At 52.9% G+C, this 21,731-nt stretch overlaps 1 protein-coding gene across 29 annotated transcripts in view; it reads left to right on the forward strand.

Moving 5' to 3' along the window:
• The window catches only part of MYT1L (myelin transcription factor 1 like), a 404,915-nt gene that overhangs the window by 339,366 nt on the left and 43,818 nt on the right, over window positions 1-21,731 (forward strand). For 20 of the 29 annotated variants that reach the window (XM_077844293.1, XM_077844273.1, XM_077844291.1 and 17 more), the window contains 4 exons: window positions 577-816; window positions 2,907-3,028; window positions 3,389-3,451; window positions 3,933-4,001. In XM_077844293.1, the coding sequence (XP_077700419.1) occupies window positions 577-816; window positions 2,907-3,028; window positions 3,389-3,451; window positions 3,933-4,001 (494 nt within the window). The remainder of the gene's footprint in view (window positions 1-576; window positions 817-2,906; window positions 3,029-3,388; window positions 3,452-3,932; window positions 4,002-21,731) is intronic. The other 9 variants (XM_077844302.1, XM_077844301.1, XM_077844298.1 and 6 more) reach the window with 3 other exon arrangements.

A 21,731-nucleotide genomic window follows, 5' to 3' on the forward strand; every position in this document is an offset into this window, starting at 1 on the left:
TCCCTCCCCCAGGACAGAAAATACTCTTCATCACAGGACTCCGTGTTGGGAAGTGAATTCGGCTGCCCCTCCCCCCCACCCCTGCTTCCTCCGTGTCTCCCCCCTCCCCGTCCCCGGGTACTCACATCAGGGACACGGAAGGACAATGGTTAAGCGTAAACACGCATCTGTCTCTGATCTCTTAAATGTTATTTGAGCTGGAATAGAATCGAGATTAGGCGCTCGTTTGATTTTCCTCCGGCAAGGCTTATTTCTAAAAGCAGATCTGTATTGCAGAAAACAGAAGATAAAGATGGATGGTAAATACGCGGTAGGTCTGTGATAGGTAAATAGGTAAGGACAGAGGGAGACGCAGATGACAGGTCGTCGGTGGGTGACCAGACGCGTGCACCTGCCAGCCACCGCTGGGGCTGAGCGCGGGCCCCCGCTACGTCCCCAAAGCACCCCTCCTGCCCCCCTCGGGAGCGCGTGCGCGGGGGCCGGCGGGAGGAATCCGCGTCCGGAGCCCACTCGGGCTGAAGGCAGGGCTGCAGGGCGGCGGGTGGAGCTGCCTGGTTACCGTGTCTCTCTGTCCAGCAGAACCCTGACATGGAGGTAGATGAGAACGGGACTCTGGACCTCAGCATGAACAAGCCACGGCCGCGGGAGAGCTGCTGCCCGGTCCTGACGCCCCTGGAGCCCATGTCCCCCCAGCAGCAGGCGGTGATGGGCAGCCGGTGCTTCCAGCTCGGGGAGGATGACTGCTGGGAGCTGCCCGTGGACTACACCAAGATGAAGCCCCGCAGGGCGGACGGGGGCGACGCCAGCGAGGTCCCCGTACGTGCCCCTCACCGCCAGCCGGCTCAGGGTGTGGGATGGGATGTCGGTGGGCACGCTTAGTGTCGCCTCCGTGGCCTGGGGCCGACAGCACACTCCACCGACCATTCACCGATGGGGCAAAACAAACCACACGCTCTTTTCAACGATGAATCTTATTTTCTAACAAGCATACTCTGTTGCAAACGATTTCTCTAAGGAAATAGGTAAACAGCAGGCTGGTCCGTTTTCCTGGGTGACATATTGCTATGAGGGCTGATTCCCATTGCAGAGAGAGAATTAGAACGTCTTCGGTTCTTGCACGTGCATGAGCTGGCCCTCGGACACTGAGGACAGCGTCTGTCCTCCAAGAACCTAAAATACTCAGAGGAGTGTATACCCCAGCCCTGAAAAAAAAAATCATTTTAGTGCCTAAAATCACCTAAATCGTTGTCGAGCACAGTATTACCAAACACCTATGTCACGAACATATTTTTGAAGTGGAGATCTGTGATCCGAAAATAGAGCTTTCCTGGGGAACCTTTCCTAAGCCAAATGGCACGAGGTAAAGGAAAGACTAACCCCTCATTTATGTAGAAAATATTTTGAGTGTTCCCAGACCCCAAAACTCAGGTCTCCAGCTTTTCTGAACCTTGGGACTCCCCTTGCTAACAGATGCACCCACAACCTGAGATGACGCCCAGAGGTGCCCAGACGTAGCCCAGAGCTCTGGAGCCGGGCGCCGAGGCGGAGCGTGGTCTCGGAGCAGGTGCCCGGCGGGGCTGCGCCCGCAGCTTGCCGCAAAACCAGCACCGGACGCTCTTCGCCCTCCTTGCCTTTTTTCTGTAAAAGCAAAACTCCTCTTTGGGTGTCTGTCCGTTAGCAAAAGCAGGTTCCAAAGGGGTCTTTCCAGCCAAGTGGTGTGTGTGGTGAGGTCTTGAACGGTGGGGGACACCTGGAGTTGTTATAATGTTCACGTTCGAGTTGCTAAAATAGTTAAAATACCCTTTAGCCTAAGAAAAGAAATGAAGAAAAGCTTGTTCTTTATTGTACTGGCTTTTTCTCCAGTGTTCCACTCTGGAAATTATGACATCTTCTTTATTCACTGAAAAATGAAAATCCTCCTTGAATACAATAGGGAGACCACCATCAAAGCACTAGCTCCTCACAGAAACAAGGAAGCGCAGAAAAGGGGAACATTAGCTCTTTGTGGGAATTGGCAGGAAAGGCACCTGGTTATAAGGCCATTACATCTTAAAGCCTATTATCTTTATTCTTCAAATTGATTTAAGTATCCAGGCATTGCGGAAGAATAGAGTCTGAGCGGCAAGGTAAATTCCAAAGTATTCTTTTCTCTCCCACGGTGTTAAGTCACTGCCACCAAACAAGGCGTGGCGGTTGAGTCTCTGAATTTACTTTAATTAAAATTAAGGTCTCCTAAATCGACAGGAGTATTGCCGTCATACAGACTGTCCCGGAAGCAGGCGCTGCACCTGGGTAGTCACGAGGCACGTCTGCTGAGTCCCGCCACCTGTAGGAGCCTCGTAGTTACTTCTACCAGAAGTAGACACTTGTTCTGAGAAAGAAAATACTGCATAAGAATAGTCGGGAACCACGGCATTAATCCCAGGTGGTCTTGCCTTCCGTGGGGCCCAACGCACGCGTGCAGAAAGCTTCCCGGGGGTTGGGAGAAGCTCTGAGTGCCTTTAGGGTTCGCGTGAAGCTGTGCAGGGCGGTGCTGTAGGGGAGCGTTGAACGCCGGCAGGTGCTTACTGGACAGTGAATCAGAAACACCAGCTACCCAGTGTCTGGTTCCAAACCCACCATCTGCCCCGTATACGTGCCCCGCCCCCCGACAGGTGTGAATCTAGACGCTTAGAGCAGTTGGTGAGCAATTGAGGTCCACTCTGGAGAAGATGCTCTTTGAACAGAGTCCAGCTTTGTCCTTTCAGAAGGGGCCTCACCGGGACACGGGTGTGGAATGGTTTAAAGGGCACGGTCGGTTGGAAGAGGAGGAAAGCGCGGGGCGGCCGGCGCCGCTGGGGGACGCGGCTGTGGCCTGCGGGTCGCGCGGTCACCTGTCCGGCCCTGAAGCTGTGTTTTGCCTGCAGCCGGAAGACTTGGACCCGTTCCAGGAGGCTCTGGAGGAGAGAAGGTACCCGGGAGAGGTGACCATCCCCAGCCCCAAGCCCAAGTACCCCCAGTGCAAAGAGAGCAAGAAGGACTTAATAACGTAAGCATAACTGCAGGTGACATGGCTGCTCTTAACTGTCCCTTTCTTTGGCTTATTCTTAAAAACCGATCTGTACATGCCTTGCCGTTGGAGCATGCGACGTTCGCAGCACATAAATGTCTCGAGCTGCCGGTTCAGTGGAGCGGGAGGCCATGTGGCTCGCTTGCTCCCGGGACGCTCTGTGTGATGGAGACGCCTTTGCCATGTGGTCGTGCGTTTTTGCAGCTTCCCCTCAGGGCGCCTAAACCCCCTTGCAGACATTGCAGCTAAACTGGAAACAATGAAACGTTCTTAAAGTCTTTTTTTTTTTTTTTAAACATACTTACTATTTTGGCTGTTCTTGTTTTTGTTTGGTGGCAGATGTCCAACACCAAGGTGTGATGGGAGTGGTCATGTGACTGGTAATTACGCCTCACATAGAAGGTGTGACTTCATTTTTCTCATGGTGGATTTTGTCTTTTCAATTTATTGTTTTCAGCTTACCTCAACAATGCTGTCAAAGTGCAAACGTCGAATTACGTGTCAACCCTCTAAGTGCTATATGTTGACCCACGAAAGCACGCTCCCTGGCGTGTCGTACGGTGTCCTTTAGATGCAGGCAGACTGCCTCGATTCGGAACACTTTTCACAAACATTTAAGCCGAGGAGCGCAAATTCTTTTATATTATCCTCCAAAAACTGTTTATTAACAGACACATTTTCTTCCAAGAAGAAAATCATACAAAAAAAAAACAAAATAAAACAAAACAAAATGAAAAAAAAACCAAAAAAAATTCAATATACAGCACTTGCCCCATCGCTTTTCTGCATTAAACTTTTTAGTTTCAATTTTATGTTGTGTTTGTCCGGGAGCGTCAGCTGGCGGGAGCGGCTACTCACCTGACTCTTCTGGCCTGTCTTACAGTCTATCGGGCTGCCCCCTCGCCGACAAAAGCATTCGAAGCATGCTGGCCACCAGCTCACAAGAACTCAAGTAAGATTTCATGAAAATCGTTCTTTTAAGACTCTGTTCACCTAGTAGTCACAAAACGGATGTGTCATATGTAAACAAAGGTGTCTTTAAAAAAAAAAAAACAAAAAACAAAGCACCTGTGCACGCAGCGCCTCCACAGCACACACGACCGGGTCCTCGGGACGTTGGTCACCTTTGTGGACAGTCTCTCCGCCTCTTCCCTCTCATTTGTCTCTAGTGCTTTCATGCCATAGCTTCTCTATCCTGGATTTTCTAAGGCATAAGTAGTTTCCGTCCTGATATGCACGCACATGGGAGGGGAGTTGGACAAAGGTCCTCAGACTTAGGAAGCGACTGTAACCTAAACAGTGAAAAATTTATTTTTTTTTAGAAGTCAGTAATTAACATAAGTATTTAAAATATGGGCATTTAAATAGCACTAGTAATAAAAAAAAAAAAAAGGAAAAACCTCACCACGATAATAGCTACCTCCCTATGTATGCTGTGGTCGTAGTTGCAAAGACTAGGTCACGATTACTGCCGCACTCATGGGCACACCAGGCACTGCCCGGCACTCAGACACACCTCCCTCCAGCCACTGGCTCCCCTCCTCCCCATGCCTATAACTTTGTATTTTAAGTATAAATCTGATCACTCACATTTATAGCACCAGACTAAGGTTTCTCTTCTTTGTACATACAGAACCACATGCAGCTCCCATGTAGGTTTTGGAAGGAGTCAGTACCAGCCCTAGAAGGCGCCTGAAAGCCTTCGGTGCTCTAGTCCGAGGAGGTGTAGGGTGCATGTCAGGGAAGAAGGGCGACACCTGAAAGACGTTTCATGACATAATGAGAACCAAGAGCCCCAAGTAATGATTTTTTTAAATTCCTGACATTTTATAAATATCATCATGTCCAACTTGCTTGGCTTCCGATTTTGTTTGGAAACTGCTTTATTACCAATGTAGGAAAAATGCTCCTTCAAGACCCTGTTTGATTCCCTTCCCAAGGATTCCACCCCACATCCCATCCCGCTGCGATAGACCAGGGCTGTCTCGGAGTCTAGGGCTCTGTTTCACATCATGTCATTTTTTACAGGATCCCTGTCCAAGGCCCTAGTGCCATAGATCACCTGCTCATGTTCAGTGACCTCCTGAACTAGCCCTTCCATCACAAGACTCTTGGCGTTTTCTTCATGGCGTGTAAACACCCGGAGGGCATCCTCTTACTTAAAGTCTGTAGTGTCATCCACGCAGTGCCTAATGGACAAATAGCTTTTAGAACCTCAAAGCGGACAGACTTAGCAAGAACAACTCAACCCACTTTGTTAAGACATCTTTTTTCATGGCTTAAACCCATACTTCCCTCACGATCAAATGTGATTAACTGCACTTGGGACGTGGCCAACACATCAGACCATGGCAACTTTCCTTTGAATTTCTTGATGAGGAACACTTTGCAAAAGTTTGGCATATATCCAGTTCCAGCAGGCCAGCCGTAACCAAGACGTAGCCTTTGTGCAACTGGTATCTAGGACTGCTTCTAACTGGTTAGCATCTCAACACCCTCAGAGACCAGAGTAGTTTTCTGAAGGGTCTAGCTGTTGCTGGTGTTCATCCCTTGACTTTGGGCTTAGAAGTTGGTGTTGACTCGAAGTTCCAAGCAGAGCTGCCACTTCTCCGGTTCCAGCACTTTCTTCTTCTCTTCTTTCATCATCTTGGAAGATGGTGTGATGGTCCTCACCATCCACATCTTCAGCGGGAGGTGGTTGGCCTTCGCGTCCTCCAGGGCAGTGCTGGAGTGGTCCATTCTCTCCATCCTGCCTCTTCCTGGATGGGAGAACTTGCCTTCGAAGAGGGGTGGCCTTTTCCTAATCGTGGTTGATCTAAAAGCCATACTCATTTGTAAACTTGTCTTTGCAACAAGTAAATCCCGTTTTGATTGATCCTTTCTGAGAAATCTAAACTTGACCAATTTTCCGAAATGGTCCCTTTTTATTGGTGAAGCTACAGGTTCCAATTAAACATCTGCTATTAAAAAGTCTAATATTTAAATGACTGCTTTTTACTTGATGATGAGTCTTTCTGAACGGAGGAAACCATAGATTACAACATTTTTTTTTCCCTTTAACCTCTTAATTGATGAGAACTCTCTATTTGTTGTTACTTTTAATCAGAGTCACGAAGGCCTTTTAGGTGGTTTTTCCTGCATGGGAGCATAGGTTGATCCCATAAAGATCTACAGCTGCTTTCTCTAGAATAGTCCCACGTGTGCCCTTCTCAGTAGATGCTTCTCGAGGTTTGGGCAATCCCTGCTGCAGCAGCCGCTCATGTGACAGAGTGAAATCACACTATTCATTGTAGGTGAACAATTTCGGCTTCTTCATAAGGACATATTAGATGGGGGGGTCCCGGTAACCTCCAAAAAAGTTCTCTATTGTGGAATTTCCTGGAAATATTCCTCTTGTCACATTTAACACTGGATTTTTATAGTGGGCCATTAACAGGACGTTCTTGATCATGGATAGATGAGTTGTGTCGGATAAAGTCTTGGTCTTGGATCCTCAAACCTCTTAAACTTCCTGAGATAACATTTTACTCTGATCTTACCCAGGGCAACACATTTGGGATGTTCTTAAAAAGAAGTGGATAATTTTATGCCTAACTATGTACAATATGTAAGCTGAAAATGTATTAAAATTCAGTGTGTACGTGAATACCATTCAAACTCCGGAGCTACCGCGTTCCTTGGTCCCTGGCCCATGTGGTGTAGACTACACAGTTCAGGGGCTCAGGGGGAAGCAGCAGGCAGGCCAGGAAAGCTGGTGCGGCGAGCAGACCGTTTCGGGTTGATGTGCTGTGTGTCACACGCATGTCCTGTGAACCTTCCTCCCCCGCGCCCTGCGGGTCCGAGCGTGACACCCACTGAGGCCCTGGGGCCAGAGCCCTGCGGGTTGGGGGAGGGGCGGAGAGCGCCGCTCAGTTTTAAATGGTCTTTTGGGAAGACTGTCTGCCCAACAAGAGCTCTGATTCTGAAGGGGGAGGTTTCTTCTCTAAAAATTCCGTTTGCTAAGATGACCTGAAAGGAGCAACGGGAAAGAGCTTGCAAGTCACTTCACAGGGTTGCCATCCTCTTTTTTTTTTTTGAGAAACCGCGTCCTCCTGCCAGGAGCGCTCCTGCCTCCAGACATCGCTGTAGACACGGGCATGATGTAGGTGCTTTAGCCATCTGAGGCTCCAATTTAAGCCAAATCAAAACCGATTTCAATCAGAGGCAATTAGCTCTAAAAACAGGCCCCCAAATTGGCTTCCATTTATACTTTGGTTGGCCAAATTTAGATACCTCTTTATTATTCGGATCTTTATCTCACGCAGCCCGGTTCCTGCCTCCAGTGAGCTCCGAGTGGAGGAGTAGAGGATGGCTCCACCTTTACTTCTTGGTGTTTGAACCTGGGTGTCGTTACCACGGGCGGGGGCCCTACGTGTTGGCTCCCTGCCCCTTGGAGGGCTCTCCTATGGACCCTGGAGCCTCGGGCATCTGTCCTGGGCACTTTCACCCGAGACACAGATGGCCTTTAGTGACATGTGCCCCAACACTCTTTTTTTCAACTTGGCTACATTTATTTAAATCAAGAATTAAAAATTTTGACCTTGGGCCTCAATATGACTTTGCTCTAAAAGCTCCTTGTTTCTGGAATTTGCTAGGGCTTATTTTTGTAGGCAGTAGGAGGATTATTTACCAGGATCTCACGGAGCCGGCTCATCTGGCAGCTCCCATTGTTCACCAAGCAGGAAGTTCACCCACTTTCACTGCACACCAGCTCTTAGACATAATCCTCATTTCTCTAATCTTTCGCCTTCACACTTTACAATAGTAAATCCACAGGACTTGGTGAATTAGCGCTGCCCTCGACTCGGGCCCGGCTCCTTTAGCGGGGGGGCCGTGTCCTTATCTGGAGGGGCGGCCACCGCTGAGTGAGCCCCGCTTCTGGGTGTCGGGAAGGGTGGCGGGGCTGTGGCCCTCCGCACTGGGGGCAGGCACGACGCACGCCGTCTTCCCCTTCAAAGAATGCTCCCAGGACCCCTCGTTTCGGTTCTCAAATTCATTTTGTTGTGCATAGTCCCGGCGGCTGGGAACACAGAGCGGGAGCTGGGATGCGTGTGGCCGGCGGGGGCAGGGGCGGGGGGCAGGAGCCCCCCTACACCCAGCGGGGCGCCCTGAAGAGCCGGGGTGTCCCACTCAGAGGGCAAGTGACAGTTTACAAGGGGCCTCTGCACGCGCCGCCTCCTCGGGGAGAAGCGCAGGCGGGGTCAGGCTATTTTCTGGGTGTGGACGCCGCGGGATGGGTGGTTAGGTGGCTCAGCATGGACCCACAGGCTGTGCGGGGGCAGTGACACTCTCGGACGGACGCCTTCTCCCCTCGCCACAGCACCTGCCCAGATGGTGGCCGGGGGCTGAGCCTCGGTGATGGAGGCTGGAAGGTGCTGGGCCGCCACAGCCAGACACACGGCCGCTCTCCCCTCCCAGTGCCCCCCGGATGCACCATCTACACACAGAACACCCAGGGCTGCTTGGCCACCAGCTGGGCACCGCTACCCGGGGGCATGTCGTGTGTCCCCCAGGTCCCCTGGGGAGCCTACCTCAGCACATAGGCTGCAACAACCATAGAAGGTTCATGAGGCCCGCTCCGTAGCATGTTTTTAAAATATCCTAAGAAATACATCCTGTTGCACATGGATTTTTTATTTTATTGTAATAAGTAGGACTGATTTAAAATAAGTGAAATATAAGAAACATAGGTAAGCACAGTAAAGCAAGACTTCTAAAATGAGTGTTTGAGGATGACTCCAGTCACATACAAGCACACAACATACACGGATGAACACACCCACGGATGGACACATGGATAAACACACATAGGAATGGATTCCCACATGGATGTGCACACAGATGAATGCACACAGATGAACACACATGGTGAGCACACATGGATGGACATGCACACAGATGGACATGCACACGGATGAACACACAGATTGAACATGCACATGGGTGAACACACATGGGTATACACACAGAGGGATGAACACACACAGATGAACGGACATGGATGAACATGCACACGGATAAACACATAAGTGAACACACATTTGGATGAACATGCACACGGATGAACACATGCATGGATGAACACACGGATGAACACACCCACAGATGGGCACATGGATAAACACACGTAGGGATGGATACCCACATAGATGTGCACACAGATGAACACACATGGTGAGCACACACATGGGTGAACAAACACACGGACGAACATCCACATGGATTTACACACAGGGATGAACACATAGATGAACGGACATAGATGAACATGCACACAGATAAACACACAGGTGAAGACACATTTGGATGAACATGTACATGGATGAACACATGCATGGATGAACACCTGGATGAACACACCCATGGATGGACATATGGATAAACACACATAGGGATGGATACCCACATAGATGTGCACACAGATGAATGCACATGGATGAACACACATGGTGAGCACACATGGATGAACAAACACATGGATGGACATGCACACGGATGAACACACATGGATAAACACAGAGGTGAACACACATGATGAACATGCACACGGATGAACACACGTGGTGACCACACACATGGGTGAACACAAAGACGACCACACACACAAATGACAGGTCCAGGAAGCTGTGCTCCTCAGGTCCCGGCTCATGGAGACTCCCATCCGGGGAAGGGTCACCAGACCAGAAAGGCCTTTGCTTCCCTCTGTCTCTGGAGCCCTGACGCCGCCACCATCAGCACTGCAGGGTGGGCCTTGCTGGCCGCGTCCTCAGCTTCGGCCGCTCTAGCTCAGCCCCTGCTGTGAGCCCGTCCTCCTGGTGGTCAGCATTACACCCACATGATTAAGTGGGCATCTCTGGTGTTCAGACTTGGGGTCACATGTTAGCAACTTCACCTCACTGTGTCCACACGCAAACCAACTGGGAGCAAAAGCAAAAGAAACCTTCGGCGTCCCACCCACTTGATAACGTGATCCGTGCGTTCCAGAAGCACACGTGGGGCTCCCCAGCGCCAGGTGACTCACAGGGCGGGTGGTCTGCGCTTGGTCCGTTTACGTCTCAGCGTCTTTCGGGTTTGGTGCACGTTACAGAAAAATTCAGAGTAAAAAATCAGGCTGACGGCATCCAAGGGAAGTGTGGGGTGAGGTTTAACAACCTAGACACCCTGTTTTTCTAAGTTCCTTGTGCAAAATACACTAAAGAGCCGAGTCTGTCCCTTCAGTGGGGAGCACGGTAAAGCCTTCTGGGCCTCGGGGTCCCGGTCCCTGAAATGGGACAGTCCCAGGAGCAGACACAGAGTAGACGTTCAGTAACATCCACACACAAGAACCCCGTGGCCCTATCTATCATGTCGGAGTTTATGGAAATATTAACCAGAGCTCAGAGGAGGACGTACCCGTGAATCGGACGCTTCCTCAATGACTTTGTATCCGTGGCTTTTTATGATGTCCCAGAAATAAGGACTTTCATTCACCCCAACTCAGCAAGCCTCTAGCTTTGGAGGACTTCACCCGCCCTTGAACTCAAACAGGAAACGGTGCCGCGGTCACGCTGGTCAGGAGGTCTGGGGAGCCCCTCGGGCCCCGCATGTGCGCGCCCCTTCCTCGCTGGCCGAGCTGTGTGTGTATTCTGCAGCCCGTCGCCCCATGCTGGTCTGTGCCCACACTCGGTGCTCACCCGCGGCCACGGACGGGGCCACCCAGACACCCCCTAGGACTCTGGATGGAAGCTCGAACTGTGACATCTCCGGGGAACCACAAGCCCCGCTAGTTCGTTCAGTCGCTTGTTGCTTGTCCTCGGCGTCTGTCCTCAAGGAACTCAGGGTATCTTTTAACACAGACCAAAAAGAACAGAGAAAGCGTTCCATCCAGAGCATCGGGGAGGACGGGGAGCAAAGGGGAGACACAGGCGGTCGGGGCGGGGGCAGCAGGGAGGGCACGGGGCCAGCAGGCGGGGTTTCGGGGTCTCGGGGTCTCGGGGCCACGGGCTTGCTTGGAGGCCCGGCTCAGGCAACGGGGGTAACTGTGGGCAGCAAAGCCCGCTCCTCGCCAGCGACCGGGGGGCTTGCTGTGTGGCTCACCGGCCACCGGCCTGGTCTGCGGTCCTCCCGGCTACGCTCGCTGTGTTGTGGCTTCGCGGCTGTGCTGTGCTTGACCAGAGTCGGAACCCCTGCATCCTTCCCGGGGTGGGGACCCTAATGTGCGAGGTCATCACAAACTGACTTTGAGGGTTTTATGCCTTTTGTTGTCACAAACCGGGGGTGAGGGGCGGGGGAGGGTGGGTATCTTTAAATCCAGAATGAGGCCTAGGAAGAGGTTCCCTATGAAATTTTTCTTAGCATTCATTCCCCCATCTTGGAATGATGAAACATTTAATCAGACCTCAGAAAGCATGAGCTTTCTGCTTATTTCTGAACAAAGAGTAATTTGTCATCTAATCAACGATAAAATACGAATTATTCAAAAATTATCCTTTGAAAAAAATCTATTTTTTTTTTACTCCGGATTAGAATTACTGCTCTTTATAAAATACGCAGCGTATTTGGTGCATATGAACAGAGAAAAACAATATTCTCCTTGCAATTCTTAACATTGCAGTTTTAAAGGTATTTAAAATATATTTGCAAATATGTGTGTGTGTAATATATGTTACAATGTGCTCACATGCATATGTTGTGAGTGTCTGTGTCTGTCGTCGTCTGCGTGGCGAGGCCGGGTTCGAACCTGGACGTATTTCCTTTCACGAAGCACACTGAACCCTCTGAGTCTTCATCGTATGTTATATCTGGTTAAATTTGGCCTCTTGTAATTATTGGGAATTTGGCTCCATTTTCTTCTCATCCCTGGCTCCCCGGGGGAGATTCAGAGTGAGGACTCCCCCCCGCATCACGGGAGCCCCACATCGGCACCGACCCCCAGACCCTGAGCTGCGCGAGAAGCCAGCTTCTTCGGGGAAAACCCCTGGCTGGGAAAGACTGGGTTACATCAGCCTTTAATTGTAAATTTGAGGTTTTATTTCAGCAAACAGTTCACTAATTTATAGTTCCCTAGAGCAAAATGAACAAAATTGGAAATAAAGTAGATGTTCCCTTCGGGAAATTATTGACAGGGATTTGGGAGGGCTTTTTTTTTTTTTTTTTTTTTTCCTGGCAATTTCAGGAGACAGAACCACTCTCTGTGGTTTCCCTCCTGCTTGGGAAGACAGGCTCTGAAGGGCTGGCGGGGCCTCGAGGTGGACCAGGGAGCGGAACCGCTCGCAACCTCACCTGTCCGAGCCTTTATTCCAAAATGTGGCCTGTGATCTTCCAGGAGCGACAGTTCGTGGGAAATCACATCTCGTCCCTCATGTTCTTCTGTTGTGGTTTCACAGGAGGAGCCAAGTGCCTGGTGCAAGTGAAATCCGTGTCGTGGTCTGTGTCGTCTCCAGGCTCTACAGGCGCTTCTCTACCGCAGTTAGGGAACAGAGACACACGGTCTGCCTTCAAAGAGGGTCCGTGAATATGGGAACCATGTCAAGACAGGAGAAATCCCAGGCTTATCTGATTTTTTTAGGGCAGAGAAAAAAAAACATTCCATGCAAATAGTTTCTAATAATCAAAATGGAAGTGTAATTTGGCCTCACGGAATGAGTGTCACGGGGCCATGCAGCAGAACTCGCTGGGGCAGCGGAAACACGCGAGACCCGTGCCGTCCAGCTCGGCAGCCGCAGCCCCCCGCACCCCTGCGGCCGGGAAATGGGCTCCTGGGGCGCTCCCTGTGCTCGTTCTAACTGGAACGGTCGTGGGGGCCAAGTGGATGTCCCTCTCGGACAGCGCCGCATACAACCCCCAGCTCCGTTTATATTGTCCTTTATATATATTTTTTACTTTATCCTTTATCCTAATAAACACTCAGGAATATCTTATTCCTACAACTAAAAAGCTTTTTTTTTTTTTTTTTTAGCATCTGGTTACTCAACATTCTTGTTTCATTTTTAAGCCATAGACAAGTAGGGCGATCTTTTTATATTTACCTACTGACCTCTTTTTTTGGAATCTAATGCCATGTGTAGATCGATTAAGGCTAAACACGACATAAATTTCGCAGGGTACCTATTTCCAGAATGGAGTAGGACCTGCAAGCTGCACAGACCCCACTGCTGGGGATCATTAGAGTAACATTCATTCTCAGTCAGGAGAAAGTCTGTCATGGTTATTTTAAAAATATATTCAACTTTATTACTTTCAAACTTGTACAGAAACTCAAATTTGATTAAGCAGGTGTTATCAAAGAGAGGTCCTTAGGCCACCTTCTTTAGGGACTAAATAAACCTGGCTTATAATTAGCACATGCATTATTAATACTTGGGGCTTTAAAGTTGTTAGAAGCCTGTTTGCCATTAGTATCTTAAATATTTCTCTTTCAACTTTGCTTATGCCGTTAATGAGCCTGCCTATAGAGGAGAGCTCGCCACACGGAGGTGAGCCTCGGCCCTTGCCTGGCTCCAATTATCGTCAGTGTCTGCTTTCTGAAGACGTTGCTATAATGCACTTGCCGTGATCCAGGACACAAATAGGTGACTTGTTCCAGCCAATCTTCACTGTCCAGGCCGACAGAGAGCCCCCACCTCTGCTCTCATGCCCGGGTACCTGGGGGCATGGGCCCTGGACATTCGCCCTTCCTGCCGGGTCCCCGCATGGGTGTGGGGATGCCTGTCTCCCACTCCCACGGTGTGTACTCCCCATCATCTCCCTCTGTGGTCACATACTGGTGGTATTTATGACATACTTTCTTTTTTTTTTTTTAAGATTTTATTTTATTTATTCATGAGAGACACAGAGCGAGAGAGGCAGAGACACAGGCAGAGGGAGAAGCAGGCTCCATGCAGGGAGCCCGATGTGGGACTCGATCCCGGGTCTCCAGGATCAAGACCCAGGCTGCAGGCAGTGCTAAACCGCTGCACCACCGGGGCTGCCCTATGACATACTTTCATTCCATTAAGATAAAAATACAGGGGACGCATGAAATCACCCTCCTACTGGAACGTGGGTGCCCTTTTATCTAAGAGGGGAGAAGTGTGCTCTTAACAAGACAGAGAATTTCTTAACTATGAGCCCCCAAACCTGAAAGAGGAAAGAAAAGAAATAGGACGTGTCCTCCTGGTCTCCACTGCTCGTATGAACCACAGTCTACCTGGGATCTTGAAGCCTGATGTTTGCTTGACATGTGGGTTGGATACTCTTATCTTAACAGCTGCACGGTGCTGCTGGGGTGGGAGGCCTTTGTGCAGCTTCCGTCCCACAAGAAGAAAGGAACCACAATGACCCCGGCCCTGGGAACCCAGGCCTCGGAAGCATGCAGGCCCCACCAGGGTGCTGTCGCCCTGGGGCTGGAACCTGGGCAGACCCCTCACAGGTCCACCACCGCCGTAGGTGGATCAAAGAGGGAAAGTGCTTGTAAAGCCTGACGACACAGGCCACGTGCATGCACTCTATTTTGTAGATGGTAACGCAGGGACTCTTCTCTAAGCTTTAAAAAATGGCAACAGGCAAAGGTGCTCTGCTGTTCGCCGTGATTTGCATGTAACCCCCTGCTGCGTGGACCACAGCTCTGGTCTCCCGCACATGGCCCCAAACCAAGTCCCGGTGCCCCTCCATGGCTGGCCCCCGGGGCAACAGGGGGAACACAGCCCCCGCACACTTAGAGGGACGCTGGGGGGCAGGGGAGCAGGGCATAAGCAGAGGAGGAGGCTGAGCAGCTGCAGGGGTCAGACCCTATGAGGGCACAAGGGACCCCGCAGGACTCTGGGTCCCTCCTGACGGGGTCTGACACATGCTTCCAGTCACTGCAGCTGGCATGTGGGGACCACTTGCAGCATGGCCCCAGCAGCAGGGGGCAGGCGGGAGGTCCCGATGGCGGCCTAGGCTGGAGATAATGCAACAGTCCCTGTCAAGAGCATGGAGGGGACGAGAACAGCCAGATCCCTGGTGTCTCGGCAGCAGGGCAGCCGGCTTCGCGGGAGGAACAGGACATGGACCAAGGGCGTGAGCCTGGGCGAGAGACCCGCCCAAAGGCGCCCGGGGGCTGCCCTCTCCTAAAACGGGGGACGAGTCTCAGGGGACAGTCGGGCGTGCCCGGTGGGAAGCGTGTCTGAGCTGCCCACCCGGCGTCCATGCAGGGTGTGCAGAGTCGCGTGTCCGTGGGGCGAGGGGGAGGCAGGGCCGGAGCTCCTCCACAGAGAGACAGCATGGAAGCCTCTAGGCCGCATCGGCCTCCAGGAGCGAGTGCGGATGAAGAAAAAGGACTGCCCTGCTCAGCCCGCCTGCAAAGGGGCCGCAGCCCAGCGTCCGGGCGTGCACCTGCTCCAACGGTCAGCACGACGGGCCCCGATGCCCTTCTTGCCTCCCGGAAGTGAGCGCCGCTGCGAGACGTGGCCCCGACGCTGGCGCAGAGCATCCCTGCCCTTGGGGAAAGCCTGCGAAGCATCCACTGCGGCAGCCCCTGCAACCCTCACCGACAGGTACTTGCCCTGAACCTCAAAAATCACAACCGTACCCCTGACCTGCAAAGACAGCATAAGGCCATGGGGATCGAGACAGGATCCCAGCGATGTGTGCTCTGTAGGGCGTCACCACAGAGGCGGGACACCGCGGTCGGGCCTGCGTCCCTTTCCTGGACGGAATCCTCGGACGCCTCAGGCCGGCCTCGGGACGCATTGCTAGAAGGTCAAGAAACAGTTAAAAGGAGCGTCTCTCCATAAGGAGTCCCGGGCAGGAGGCGTCCACCCGGCTCCCCGCGAGTGCTGCCAGCTGCCTGGCCCCCGGGAGGGGCACTCGGAGCCCTGTCTCCACGGGGAAGAGCCCTGGTCTTACCTCTTACGGGAAGCAAAGGCTACCTTTATGGATCTGCAGACTCTTGCCCCCAGGGCTCCAGGGATGGAAATTGCATATTTCCTAATTCCTAAAATAATCACTTAAAAATACACCCACAGGTCATGGTACAAAAACCAGCCGACGCTGTGGCACAGGCACAGTCCCTGGGGAGGACCTTCCTGCCCTCTGCAAGGGCCTGCGGCGGCCAAGGTCAGCACTGCCCCAGGCTTTGGGCCGCTCCGTGGGGTCCTCCCACAGCGACCCTCCCCACCGCCCACTGTGCGTCTCTGGTTGCCGCCGTCGTGATGATGAGACCGGATGCTCCTCAAGCATGTGACCTGGGTCCCCAGCCTGTGGCATCTGCGTACATGATTCCATGGATGAGTCAGACTCATTGCTTGCATGACACGACCCTGTCGGGAGCCCCCGAGTCTGAAGGAGGCTGTTGGGGGGTCAGCATTGACCTGCGGGGTCCAGTCCCCGCCTTGGGAAGGGAGGCGGTGGGCGAGCTGGCCTGGAAGGAGCAGTTTGGACAGTCCCCAGCCCCAGGTGGGAAGGAGGCGGCGCCAACCTATCGTGGGGACGGAGAAGCGACCCAGGCGCAGCGTCAGTGGGCGACACCACCGTCCGGGTACCGGCCCGCGACGTGGTTGTGCGGCACGGAGGCGCAAACACAGCGGCAGGGGCAGGCGGCCTAGCGCGGGCCTCGCTCCACCCGACACACGCCGCGCCCCCCACTCAGGACCATCTGATGCACAAGCGCAGGACAGAGGGAGCACATGGCTCCGCGGCCGCACCTGACGGCCGAGCCTCGGGAGCAGCACCGGCCCACTGTCCTGCTACGTCCACTTACATCGACTTACATCCACTTAAGCACCTTTTAAACTCTTCTTGGAGCAATACCTGGATTTTACGTGTTTTCAAGACCCCGGGGCCATTCGTGGAAGGAAAGGAGGCACGTGCGGTCATGCAGGACCCGGGTCTCTCTCCAGGGACCCCTGAGAGGCCAGCCCACCCTCCCCCTCTGCCGGGCAGCTGGTCGCTTCTCTGCATCCCCAGAGCACATGCGGTGTCCCCGACACCCTCCTCGTCACAGGCCATCCCGCCTCTGCGCCCCAGACAGAGCGAGACTGCAGAGGGTGGACGGCTTCAGGCTGTTCGGTCAGGACTTCCCGCACCACGCGGCCCCCAGGACTCGCTCTTCACACGGTCTCAGCTCCCGAGGAAGTAGGTATTTCTACGTGTTGGATTTTCTGCCTTTGCTTGTTTAAAATGCAATGTGTGATATCCTCAGCTTAGTTTTCCCGACTGAGCAAGGCCCCCGTGTGTGCGGTCCGGGCGCCCCGAGACCCGCTGGGCAGGGGTCAGGTCGCTCCCTGCCCCTTGCCTGCTCCCCCACCCCCGGGACCGCGCCAGACTCGCCCTCTCCCCGGGGCCTCCGAGGGCTCCTCATCCAACCCTTCATCCCTGTGATTCATCCTGGCCTCGCCGAGGGAGAGGGACTTGGCTCCATCGCACTTCCCTACATCAGAACAGACCTGCAGCAGCAGGAAGCTTTGCCCTCTCCCTGGAGTTAGCTCTGTTTCTCCCCCTTTCATGTCACGACGGTTCCTGCCATTGAAGGATGCCTGTCTCTGGCTTTTAATTCCCCAGGGACATCAAATGGCATGAGTCATGTAGGCTAGTAGAAATCCTTGAATTTGGGGGTTAATGTTTCATTGCAGGTATTTGGAATCTATTCGTATTCTTTAGAAAAAAAATTTCTAATGCAGTCAGGATGTTTCAGATACGTTAACAGAGCCCCCTCAAAGACCTAGAGGTGGTTAATCTCTCTAAAAAAAAAACCTGTGCAGGTGAGGAAGCCTCAGGACTTGGCCTCCTCCAATGTCTGGAGGGTGGGGAGGCTTCCGTGGCTCACTCCTGCCACAGGAGCAGAGAGCAGGTGCAGCAGCGCTGACCGCCAGGCTTCCTGGCCCTGGACCCCAGCCGGGCCACCCAACACTGAGTCCCCTTGTGCGGGCGCTCCCCTCTCTGGGTCCATCAGCAAAGTGGGGCGACGCCACATCCCCCTGCAGGTTCATTACGAGGATTAATGAGCTTGTGTTTGCCAAGTGCTCAGAATAGCACCTGGTGGCCAGAAAAATCAATGTGAGCATTTATTAATGAGGAACAAGGTCTGAGGCCAGAGGGTGGCAGGCATCGGGGTGAGCCTGGCGGGTCACCCGGGGCTCCCGCCAGAAGGAGGCCAGCCTAACGGGAGGGGGAGGCGTGAAGCAGACAGACAAACCCAATCAGCAGCGAAACTCTGACCCAGTTCCAACACTGAATGAATGAAAGACAACTTCTCATGTGGGAAACTCCAACAACCAAGATCAAAATATTTCAAAGATAAAAGGATTCCATTTTCCTAATATGTCTCTCTCTCTCTCTCTCCCCTCTCGTCTAATATGGTACAATTTTAAAATACTTATATCAGACTTGCAAATCAGGCTTGCAATCACCCACTGAAAGTGTCCGTCAGCCCATCACGCGCGGCGCCCGGTCCCCGGTGACGGCTCCCACCCTCGCCTCCCCACCTTCCAGCACGAAACCATTTCCCAACTGGCATATTTTGATCGTCCTATTCTCTGTCGTTTCTTTCCTTTTCAAACTATCTTGAATTCCTGCTTCAGTTCTCTTGCCTTTTTTGGATGACATGTGTTTTAAGATGAGAACATAATAGAAACAGAGGCATCTTTTATTCAGTGCGCACCGTGTGGGTCAGAGCAGTGCCGGCGGCGTTGAGCAACGCGCCCTGCTCTTTCCCGCATCCCTAGAGCCAAGCCACCCCGAGCCCCGACTTCTCAGGCCCCTGCTACACCAGCTCATATCTTGATGTTTGAGCCCCCCGAGAGTTCGGGCGGTGCGCGGCGGTGCCCACGTCACCCTGGCTGGCCACCTGTCCTACGCGCCGTGTGCACAGCTGTTGTTTCCACAAGCACCGCATCTCACACAAAAGCCATTTCGATTCCTCCCATTTCTATGTGTCGGGCGTGACCTTTAAGTTGGCTTCAAGGAGGTCCGGACGTTAGCTTCCTGCTGGCAGGAATGACAGTCTCGGCGTGAACAGAAGCCTTCAGATGCAGAAGGGGAATGTCCTATGCTGGCCCTTCGCCCACACCCGGTTCTCTGGACACATAGCATGCGTTCCTGCAGATGCTTCCTATATCCAGCACCAGGTCACCAAGGCAGGTGCACCCTCGGGCCAGGTGGCGAGGTGGCCAAGCCAAGAGACGCTCAAAAAGGGGCGCAGGACTCGGGTCAGGGGGTTAGCATTTCAGACCCTTCCCCCTTCCTCGCTGCGTGGCTTCTAACAAGTCGACCAGACTGCTGAATTCCAGTGTCCTTATTTTAAAAGCAACAGTAGGATGTGCTGGCCTCACGGGACTTCCATGGGGGTGGAGCAGAGCTGGGCGTCAGGACCCTCCTTCCACAAGCCTGGAAACGGGGGTCAGGCGCTGAGCAACTTTCCTGAACCTGCGGAGCAACTTCACCGTAGGCTGAGCCTAGACGCCGATCTGCCGGGCCTGGCCTCGGCCCCTCCCATTGCTCCCACACACACGCACACCTGGATTTCCAAATAGCTTCCCCTGGACAGCCTTCAGGTTGGAGAGTAAGCACCAAGGAGGACTCAGTCTAGACCCCAAAGCCATCGGATTCTTCGTTCATCAGAATTATGGCTTTCTGGTGATGCTTCCTCACGCCCCTGGGGAGGAATGACCGCTTCTGGGAGCCAGGCCAGGAGCCGGGAGAGACCGTCCTGTCCGCAGTGACCCTGCTCTGCTGGCTTCTCTGGTACCCACATCCTGCCCTGCGGAGACTTTGCCATGCGGGCAAAATGCACGGAGCGTCCCGTCAGCCTCACACAGCGGCAGCAGGGGCAGGGCAGTGGGTGCGGTGCGGCCAGTGGAGAAGCGCTGACCGTCAGAAACCCCGGAAACAGGTTTCCACGTGCCCGAAACCGTTCCTGTGTGCGAGCCCCAAGGAGGGCCTGTGACTTGTGAACGTGAGGACTCAGCCTCCCAGCCGCTGTGCACACAGGCAGGCCTCCAACCCGCCTTCCAACGAGAGGAACGATCCCGTCAACGCTGCTGGTGAGCAGAGGCGCTGACGAGCCCCTCGATGAGGACCCCCCTCCGGACTCCACCCAGACGGGCTGAGCTGGAGCTCGTGGGGGCAGGACCCACTGGCCTCGGCAAGCATCTCAGGTTTAGGCCAGCACCCAGGGCCAGGGGAAAAGAACGTGGCTTCATTGTCCTCCGAAACATGTGCTTTGGCCCTGAGACAACTGAAGACCGAGGAAGGTTTGGGGCCGTCCCACGGGTCAGGCAAAGTGTCTCCGCCGCCGCCCCCCCGGGCACAGCAGCTGGCTCTTGGGGGCCCCGGGGGTCCGCAGACCCTGTGGGGCTGGTCCCTCTGGGGACCCTCAGGTGGCAGGGCTGCCATGACCCCTCTGTGCCCACGGAGAGCAGGCAGGAGAGGAGGGAGCAGCAAGAGAGGCCAGTCCCCCCGGGTGGGGATGAGAGGCCGGAGGTGCCCCTGCCACTGGCAGGAAGGGATGGAGAGCCGACGACCCTGGGATGCACTGCAGCTTTCTGGACGGCTCACTGGTCGGCTGTGGACCAGACCAGCTCAGTGAATGACCTTGGACGTGGAGAACGTGAACGACCCGCGTCTGATGTCCTGGCCTGAGAAAACGCGACACGGGGGCTCGTCGGCCCTTCCAGCAGCCGATGTTACAATCGAAGGATGAAGGTTATTTATTTCCAATGTTCTTTACATGTAAAGCGCTGATTGGGTCAACGGCTCTTATTCCTGATACAATAAATGAAACTCCTTGTGTTGGGATGGAGAACAGGCTCCACGGTCACACAGATTGATCCACATCCTGGTTCGGCCACTTACAAACCGGGTAGTCTGGACTAGTTAGCATGGACTAATTAGTGAGGACTAGTTTTAGTGTAGACTAGTTAGGCTGGACTAGATAGCCTGGACTAGTTAGCCTGATCAGTTTTAGTCTGGACTAGTTAGCCTGAACTAGGTAGCCTGGACTAGTTTTAGTCTAGACTAGTTGGCTTGTACTAGTTTTAGTGTGGACTAGTTAGCCCGGACTACATAGCCCGGACCAATTTTAGTCTGGACTAGTTGGCCTGGACTAGTTTTTGTCAAAACTAGTTAGTCTGAACTAGGTAGTCTGAACTTGTTTTAGTCTGGACTAGTTGGCCTAGACTAGTTTTAGTCTGGACTAGTTAGTCTGAACTAAGTATCCTGGACTTGTTTTAGTCTGGAATAGTCTAAACTAGGTAGCCTGGACTAGTTGGGTCTGGACTGGTTGGCCTGGACTAGTTTTAGTCTGGGCTAGTTAATCTGAACTAGGTAGTCTGCACTAGTTTTAGTCTGGACTAGTTGGCCTAGACTAGTTTTAGTCTGGACTGGTTAGTCTGAACTAGGTACCCTGGACTTGTTTTAGTCTGGAATAGTCTAAACTAGGTAGCCTGGACTAGTTGGTCTGGACTGGTTGGCCTGGACTAGTTGGTCTGAGCTAGGTAAGCTGGACTAGTTTTAGTCTGGAGTAGTCTGAACTAGGTAGCCTGGACTAGTTGCAGTCTGGACTAGTTGGTCTGAACTAGGTAGCCTGGACTAGTTGCTTGGCTTTTTATGAAACCTGACCTTTTTGTCTCTACAACTGGGACAATCCGGTGCATCTTCTCCGTCTCAGGGGAGGACGACGCCAGAGCAGTCAGGGTGGAGGAGCTGG

The sequence above is a fragment of the Canis aureus genome, chromosome 12, assembly GCF_053574225.1.
Source record: "Canis aureus isolate CA01 chromosome 12, VMU_Caureus_v.1.0, whole genome shotgun sequence".
NCBI lineage: Eukaryota > Metazoa > Chordata > Mammalia > Carnivora > Canidae > Canis > Canis aureus.